General features: G+C 42.5%; 1 protein-coding gene across 1 annotated transcript in view; it reads left to right on the top strand.

The window, feature by feature from the left end:
• The first annotated feature begins 835 nt into the window (after positions 1 to 835).
• Positions 836 to 9,011, top strand: part of LOC139204913 (protein spire homolog 1-like) — a 35,108-nt gene continuing 26,932 nt past the window's right edge. The window contains exons 1-2 of the mRNA XM_070834937.1: positions 836 to 1,196; positions 5,075 to 5,103. Of these exons, the coding sequence (XP_070691038.1) occupies positions 836 to 1,196; positions 5,075 to 5,103 (390 nt within the window). The remainder of the gene's footprint in view (positions 1,197 to 5,074; positions 5,104 to 9,011) is intronic.

Below are 9,011 nucleotides of genomic sequence, written 5' to 3'. Positions count from 1 at the left end.
ACCCAAAGATATTCATTACACTGTCGTAGAGGAGTAAAGAAAATATTCATATATAAAGAAGCTGGAAAGAATTTTGACTTTTTTTTTTTTTCCTTAAAAGATTTCTGATTTATTATCAAAGTAGTAGGAGATTAATACAAAGCTCCATCAGGCACAGCACACACAGAGCCAGGAACCATCCAGTTTTCTATGTGAGCAAAGTGTAGATATGCAGTATTATATCCAATAATCCACTTCAGTGGTGCAAATTCCCCCAAGACTGTTTGATTGATTGAACAGCCTACAAACTTTGAACAGCACTGCTGAGGATTTGGGGACCCTGGGAAATGCATGATTTGCCCTCCAGCTCTGACTCCAGTGAAAGTTATTATTATTATTTGAAGGGTCTGTATCTGGATTAACTCACAATTTAAAAAAAAGAAACATCACCTTGCATCACTGCCTCCCAAGTCTTATAATGAATCCATCTCTCAAAAGCCGAAATATATGCAGGGAGCATGTGTGTGTGTGTGTAAGAGAGAGAGAGAGAGATCATGTGATGGAGGAGTGAGTCTGGCTTGCTGGGTTGTGATGTGAGACACACACTCACACACACACACACACACACACACACGGTGAAGGCTCCAGTCACACAAACCTCCACACGTCGTCTTGCGACTGCTGATACCGAAACCTGAGCGAGGCGTGCGGGGAAACAACCACCGCTGTGCCGCTGTACCGCTGCTGGCTGGTTGGTTGGAGCAGGAGCGGAGCATCAATGCCTCAAGGCTCCCTCTCACATATCGGCCTGGACCTGCTCTCGTCATCGGGCCTCCTGCGCTGAGATAATGAAAGGATGGCCGAGCGGCGATGCGGGGACCACGGAGGGCTGACGGATGCTGCTGCAGCGACTCGCCGGGATGAGCAGCAGCATCACAACACCATGAATTCAACGGAGGACGCAGGAGCGGAGGGTCTCTCTTTGGAGGAGATACTGAGGCTTTACAGCCAGCCCATCAATGAGGAGCAGGCTTGGGCGGTGTGTTACCAGTGCTGCAGGACGCTGGCGATGGGACACCGGGGCAGGAGGAGCTCCTCCGCCGCCGCCGCCGCCGCCGGAGCGTCATCAGCGGCGGCTCCGAGGAGGATATCCGGAGCAGAGGATGTGAGGATACAGAAAGACGGGTCTGTGAGGGTGGAAAAGCAGAGCTGTGAAGGTAAAACATTGTTTATGGCTGAGTGGCCTAAAGCTACTCTGATCTAGGCCAGGCCATCACTTGCATTTCAAATAATGCAGCTGAGGTGTTGTGATTGTGATTGCTCTTATGTAATAGACTCAAATGAATTCCAGGACAGAATCATAGCCAAAAAATCACAGCATCGCTTGTGTATAATCCACAATAACAATATGATAATATAGGAATACTATAGTGGCACCACAGGGCAATAATGTCACTATAAATAAAATGTGATGGCCTGCCTGTACTTTCAGCTGCAAACGTGAAGTCTCTTCATGTTTTTCCTGATCAGGTGCTTTATTTGCACCTCAAGGTGGTTCAGGCTCCATTACACATGACCTGATCCCTGGCTAACAAAGGAATACCACCACAGACCCCCCGAGGCTCCCCATAATGTTGTGTTTTCACTTATTCTCACAATTTCCTCCCCACTGAAGGCACGTGTGTGTGTGTGCGCGTGCATCATGTGGTTTCATCTGTTATCAAAGCCTCCCAGCCAGTTTGCCACTTCGTATCAGATCAGTGCATTCGCTCCTCTTCATCTGATTAAAGCATGTGATTACAAGCTGAAATGTGCACGGACACTGATCGGATCAAGGTGTGGGCCGGTGCCTGTGTGTGTGTGAGCAGAGGAGGACAGACAAGTTATCATGCAGTGATGCTTCACCCCTGCACATGGCCTTTATATGGCCTTATTCAGATTACAGTTATAACTAATGAGCCCTGCTGGTACTTTCAATTAAAAGTAAGCCAAATGAAAATCACTGCAATATTCTTGAAAAGTCCCTTTAGTGGTTTAGTGTGTCTGTAGGGCAATGCAGCACATTTATTGTGACTTAATTGTGATTTACGGCTCATTTATGGTAGTTACAGTGTTTCTATGGTGTTTGTCTCACACCTGAGTTACTACAGATCTCTTCACCGAGGGATCAACTCGGATTAAAACCAAAACAAAACAGATGACACTGCACGCCATGACATGTGTGTGTTGATACAGTCGATGGGTGTGTCGGTGGACGACAACATACACTTAAACCCAACACATTACAGCGAGGCCAGGCATGTTCATCGTCCGCCGTAATCACATTTGCTGTTACACTGGAGGGACACAGAGAGCAGAGCAGACTGGCTGAATGGCTATCAATCTGCCTCCATCTGTAATGGATGATACCTGAGGGCCCGAGGGATGTGCTCTTAACTCAGCTACCACGCACACACAAAATACAGACCGCTGCTGAGTCAATGTTATGGCCTTTGATTTGATAAATGCATGCGCACGCTTGGTCTAATCAACTTTAAGGAGCAAATCTGAGAGGCAGAGCTGTGATGATGATGCTGGCTGTGGCCTGTAGGTCTATATGCTTAGAATGAATGGGCTATTTTTAGGAGCACGGAAGCAACCATCATAGAGGGGAGTCCAGGCTTTTATTCCTCTGCTGCTCATGTAATGTCACATGTAATATGTCCAGGATGTTTAGTGCTACGGTTTACTGATTTAGCTCAGTTTCAGTTTTGGCATTTTTATGTGCAATTCACTGTCACACGCATTGTCTTTTAAGGACGTACAACAGATAAGGTGAAATGCATTTTTCTAGACAGATTTCCCTCCGTGAATCAGGCACAGAAGGGGCAGATGGATATAAATGTGCACATGCCAGTCAATAGTGAGACAACTGAAATGTAGATTGTGTTTATAGAGCTGTTTTTAAAAGCCAATAAGGGGCCTTTAATATTCTGTTCATCAACCTTTTGTCTGATCTACCCACACAGCAGCCATGGTGTCTCGCAGTCGTATTAAAGTAGATCATGTTATGACATAACTTAACTGAACTGAGTTTGCATTTTTGCAACCACTACTACTATTAGATGGAGTAGCAGCAGCCAGCTGTTTATCCATTACATTTAGCTACTTTACTTATTCATTACTTTTAGCATTTTTGCTATTTAGCTAACACCTTTAACGAATAATGAACTATTACTTTGATTATCCATTTCTGCTGTCTTGCTGGTCTCACAGTCTCAACCACAACATGTATAATGTTTGGTGTACAGCTGACTCGATAAATGAATGTACTTTTTAATTTAGTCACTATTTCTGTTTTTTCATATTAGTTCCACCCCATGACACCTGCAGATGTGCCCCTGGTAGAAAATCTCTGCTGTACATGTTTTCAGACAATTCCAAGTCGTTTTGGGAGTAGCCTACATTGCAAGTATCTTAATAAGTGCAACCACACAAAAGGTTTCAGTCTAATTGCCATTTGGCTGTGCAGTCCAGCACAGGCTGTCTCTCCCCGATGCACAAACTCAGTCAGACAAACGCATTCATGTAAATAATGAGATAAATCAAAACGGTTTAAGGATTTAGGACTTCCGGAGGTCTCATCTGCTAAACTGACCTCAAGTTAAATGCAGACATGGTTAGTTTTAGACGCTGATGTCACTCAAAACCACGTCCAGCTAGTATTCAGCAGTTTGTTCAGCAGGTTATCTGGGGCTCCTGACAATTGGTGCCACATCGTAACACATGATTAAAGCTGAACACTGCGTAGAAAATGACTGCTAATTAACCCATAAATATTTTTGAGTCAAGGCTAGATTGATTTCAAGCAGTCAACGGTGCGCTCACCCTTTTTGCATAGGCGGAGTTGTCTGTGGTGTTACATTGCTGCATGTTACAATACAAAACAGCTGTTTGTTCAGAGGGTCATCTGTTCACAGGCTGTTTGTTCATGAGGTAAAAGCCAGGCTGATGTAGCCTGGAGAAATATTAAAGTGGGTCTTCTTTTTGAAGGGAGTACATTCATGCATTATGGCTCCTTGGGAGGAGTTTTGTCGTCATCATCAGTCACATGCTACTTAAACTACTGAAGTAATTAGACATGAAGCAGAGCTTTTATTAAAACTGGTCTAGTTTGCATAATGATAACTGGAGCACAGAGAAAATGTAATCACTGATGAGTAATCTACAAGGGATGCTAGACCACGGAACAAACTATTGGACAGCAAATGATAGAAATTTAAAATTCCTTAGTATAATAGTTTTTCCTTGAAACCTGTAAAAAGGTCATGAGCATTAAAAGAATAGAGCTGTGATGTTCTAGATTATTCTTAGAGTGAATTTACATGGACAAAATGATGCTGATTTTGAGCCTTATCCTGGTTTTGATCTTATTTGGGATGCAATGTTTACACGAGAAACCTGGTTATTCATACCCCTGTGTACCTGCGTGATTTAGTAGTATCTGGGTTTCTGATAATCTCCATTAAAGTCTGGATTTCTCACATCTCGGCCATGTGGCACATGTTCAGAAGTCTAGATTAGGTGTTTACATGCCACAGTATCCTGGTTTATTTATTTATTGTAGTACCATAGGTAGCATATGCAGGTTTCTCAAAACCAGGATATGATGTTTACGTAAACATAATTGGGATACTCCAAAAACCTGATCATAACTAGGATGTATGTGTAAATGTACACATAGTCAATTGAATTCCATGAACTAAAACCAACTAAATTATTGTGAAGGTGACTAATGTGTTGATGTTTTGGTCTTTTCTTGGGATTTGTCTTCAATGGCTCTCCATTGGTACTTCAATGGCTCTCCATTGGTACTATCTGCCCAGTGACTGCAGTGGAGCCTGAGACAATGAACACTTTACATGATATTTCTACATTGCACCAAAAGCATTTGACCTAAGAGCATCATCAGAGCACTTAGCCTCTGTCAGTTGTACATACTGTGCTTTTGTACTTAACTGAACAATGTTACATATGCATGTGTGTATGTAAGCTGCTTTATGATTAGTCTTACATCTGCTGCTTATCATGACGCTGCTCTCCTCTTTCCCTGCAGGTAAATACAGCCCTTGCACAACATCAGAGGTGAGTAGCTGCACTGTCATCCCGTTATTGTATCTCAGCTTACAGAGGTTTGAACAGTATTACGTGGACATATTTAGTTGTGTATTGCATCAATGTACCTGCTGTGGGTGAGGGAGGAAATAAGAACATACATAATGGTAATCGTAACTTGTTACTGTATATCTGGAATAACCAGGACATTTTGCCTTTTTTTTTAGATTTCAGTTTTGCTTACTGTTCTTTGATGTGCAGCCCAGTTGCTGGGTGGTAAAATGAAACAATATGCATGATTACAATTTGTATTTGGTCACATTAAAGGATTGCTTTGGGTTTATCTAGTTTTGAAACATTGTTGGGAGTGTTTTTGTTGATTACCTCAAAAAGACTGGGAAAAACCCAGTATTTCTGGAATGGAACCAGTCAGTCAATTAACGCGACATATATGAAGAGAAATACATGGTTGCAAAGAGAGATAATGGCAGGCTTAACCACAGTAAAAGCATTATTTCCTTTTTAAATATTGACCCTCCACTGCTGGTTACATTAGCTAGTTACAGTGAAAGAGGGCAGCCAGTCACAACAACAGATAGCATTAAGATTGAAGTGGGCACTTTATAGGATTATTTGAAGTGCGATTGGTGCCAGACAGTACTGTGGTTAAAAAGACTAGAAAGGCACTATACAAGTACAGCTCATTTGCCATCCACCCTCTGCTGAGTTTAGAGGTGGTGCCAGGAGGCAATTAGCTTAGCTTAGCTTAGCATAAAGACTGGAAACAGGGACAAACAGCTGGCCTGGCTCTTTCCAGAATTCAAAAAATGCCTCCAAAACCAATGAACACATTTTATCTTTGCATGGAGTTACAGCGTGGAAGTCATCTTTAATTTTCTGATCGGGAAAAGCTTACAAATTGGTCTTGCTCTTAATTAATGAGCTTTTGAAGTGCACGGCTAACTGTTACCACCTGCTTACAGTGTTTATGCTAAGCTACGCTAATCACCTCCTGCCTCGCTTCGTACTTAAAACACAGACATCAATGATATCGATCATAACTCTCTGCAAGAAAACAAATATGTTTCAATGGTGAACTTCCCTCTTAACAGGAGGCGTAGACAAAGGCTTTTACTGCATCTAATACAACACACTAATACTGTCCTAATGTGGGTTGGCTGCTAGTTATGAATTTTGAAATGTGTTAAGACAAGACAAAAGTTGCCAGTTTGGAAGGACGTTCCCTGGCATGTGTCCCATCCTCGCCTCTTTGAGTTTGTGTCTTCACCCCGTCATTTTCTCCAGCAGCCCCAGAGCTCCCAGCTGGCTGCTTCTCTGACTGACTGGTTGGAAATGTCACCCAGCAAGGCCCCTTCTTTGATGACAGTCCTGGGAGCAGTTTCAGCCCTAATTAAGGAGCTATGTAAAATTGTCCCTCCCCCACACACTCTTTCTCTGTGTACTGCCATCAAATGCTGATAATTGCTCTTACAATAGCTTGTGGAAGTAGGTCTCAGTATGGAGGGATTAGTTTTTGCTTTTTAGGAATATATTGCTGGACCTCGTAGATGGATTAATTTTAGCCCGCAAGGGTCTCATTGGTGTCGCTCTAGTTCCCAGGATGCTCTTAGAGTGTTTGATGAACTCGAATCTGATAAATGGTTTTGGTGTGAAAGTATCGTGTGTGGGATTTTACACATTGACTGAGGATCTCTTCCCAGTTCATTAGAGACAGGGTGCAGTAGCTTTGGGGGAGTTCTTGAGTTTGGATTGCTGTGAAACAGTACTGTGATAACAGATGGATAGAGAATAACTCAAGCACACACACACACACACAGTTCACCATAGAGGCAGTGAATGTGAAACTGTATAGACAAATCCCTGCTAAGCAGCTTTGCACTAGAAATGAGTTCTCACAATACAGTGTGTTACAGACTGGCTGACAAAACTAGTGGCAAGTTGTTGGAGCTGCCTGATGCTTGACAGCTTTAAATCCTGCAGCAGAGGCATCCTGCTAGCATACAGTGTAGAATTAGCCCAAAGCTGGATGAATAGGAACACATGTGTATTAAATGCTGACACACATTATCTGCACGTGGATTCAAACAGTGTGAACTAATGCAAATGTTGAGGCCGTGAATGTCAGATGATGCTGTTTTCCTCAGAGCCGATGAGCCGAGTTCCTGGCACAGCATGCTGCAGCACAAGACTCTTTATACAGTAATCACTAAGTTCACTGGAAATGGACGATGTAGCTACTCTTTTCCCCCTTTTTATATGCTAGCTTTTGAAAGGAATTTGTTGGTGACCCCTGCAGCCATGCTAGCTAGACCCTCCTGGTCCCGTGATGCGGTGCAACCTCAGAAATCTCTGGATTATGCTTCATCACATTCCCCTCTCTCAAAGTTTAACCGTGCATGCTCCTTGCTCCCTTAATGTCTAAGCTTTGAAGTCTGGGAGGGGATTAGAGTTTAACGTCACATTTGGTGTTTAATGTAAACATAAAATTCAGTCAGGAGTTGTGTGAAAGTGTTCGGCAGGAATAGTATCTGCTTTTTATGCGCCCTGCAGGATTTGTGTGCGCATGGATGAAGAAAGACATGAAACGGAGGAGATGTAAAGGAAGAGACATAAAAACAAACAACAAAGGCAGAACAATGTATGTGTTTTGCTTAAAGAATGTGAACCTGTGCGAATTCCAGGTCTCGGTCATATGACAGTCGGAGGTTAGAACGGCATCGCGAGGCTTAAAAATCTGAGAAAGGAATCTCCCGTTAGTGTTTGTGCCTGAGAGGAAATGACCCACACTTTTTCTACACACAGTCTGATGGCTGTTGCTCATCGCTAGGGGAATATCTTTACATAAACTGGTTCATTGAAGCGTTCTGTCTGTCCTCATTATTCAGTCAGTTCCTTGTTTTCAACACTAATGTCATCAGTTATAAAGTGGGCAGATAATTCTTTACCATAATCACATTAGCAGATTTGTTAGATGTAGAGCTGCATTCTTTTTTGTGGTTTTGTAAGATTTTATTAAATATCTTCAATCTGGAGAATGACCTCACCAGATATTTGGATAGATTTGATAGAATACAGCATCCAAAAGATACATTTCTTAGTTTAGGAGAATTAAAAAGACATATGGATTTCATATGAACACAATTTCTTTAGCTGTGTAATGTCTCTCAGTGACATCCCATCTTTGCCTTGCTGAAATTTACGTTTTGATGTACAGAGCATGTTTGTCAGCCATCTGCACCACAGATGCATCAACAACAACAACATCAGGTAACATAACTGAGAATACTTAATGGATTAACTGAATTTTTACCAGCAACAACAACATAACTGCTTACTATGTCAACATCAAGCTAAATGATACACACACACACACACACACACACACACACATGCTGGGTGAAGGCAGGCAACACCAGTGGCCAACATATTTTAGATACACACTCCACTATGGGAATGACACACGTTGAGACTTAAGTGGAACCTCTAAGAAGTTACTGAAGGATGAGTAAGTGTTTTCCCTTGTGTGTGCCATCTGAATCTGTCCAGCTGATCTCACTTTCTTCCCACTGTTGTTAATTTTCAGGCATATTTTCTGTAATATTTCAATATCTTTGGTTGAAGCTGAACTCCCACAGTCCAAAGACATGCGGGTTGGGTAAATTGGTGGCTCTAAATTGCCTGTAGGTGTGAGGTTGTCTCTCTATATGCCGGCCCAGCCCAGGGTGTACCCCACCTCTCACCCTATGGCTGCTGGGATTGGCTCCAGTCCTCCCGTGACCCTTAAGGATAAGTTGTATAGACAATGGATGGATGGTTGAAGATGAAGGTGAAGCTGGATGGATGCAGAGTTCAAGACTCCCTTCACTCATTTGTGACTTTTAGTAACAGTGAATCTTAGTTTATGTTCGCTGTGCTTA

This window comes from Pempheris klunzingeri, chromosome 8 (assembly GCF_042242105.1).
Source record: "Pempheris klunzingeri isolate RE-2024b chromosome 8, fPemKlu1.hap1, whole genome shotgun sequence".
Classification (NCBI taxonomy): domain Eukaryota; kingdom Metazoa; phylum Chordata; class Actinopteri; order Acropomatiformes; family Pempheridae; genus Pempheris; species Pempheris klunzingeri.
The sequence above is the reverse complement of the archived record's forward strand: the minus strand, read 5'-3'. Positions and strand labels throughout refer to the sequence as shown.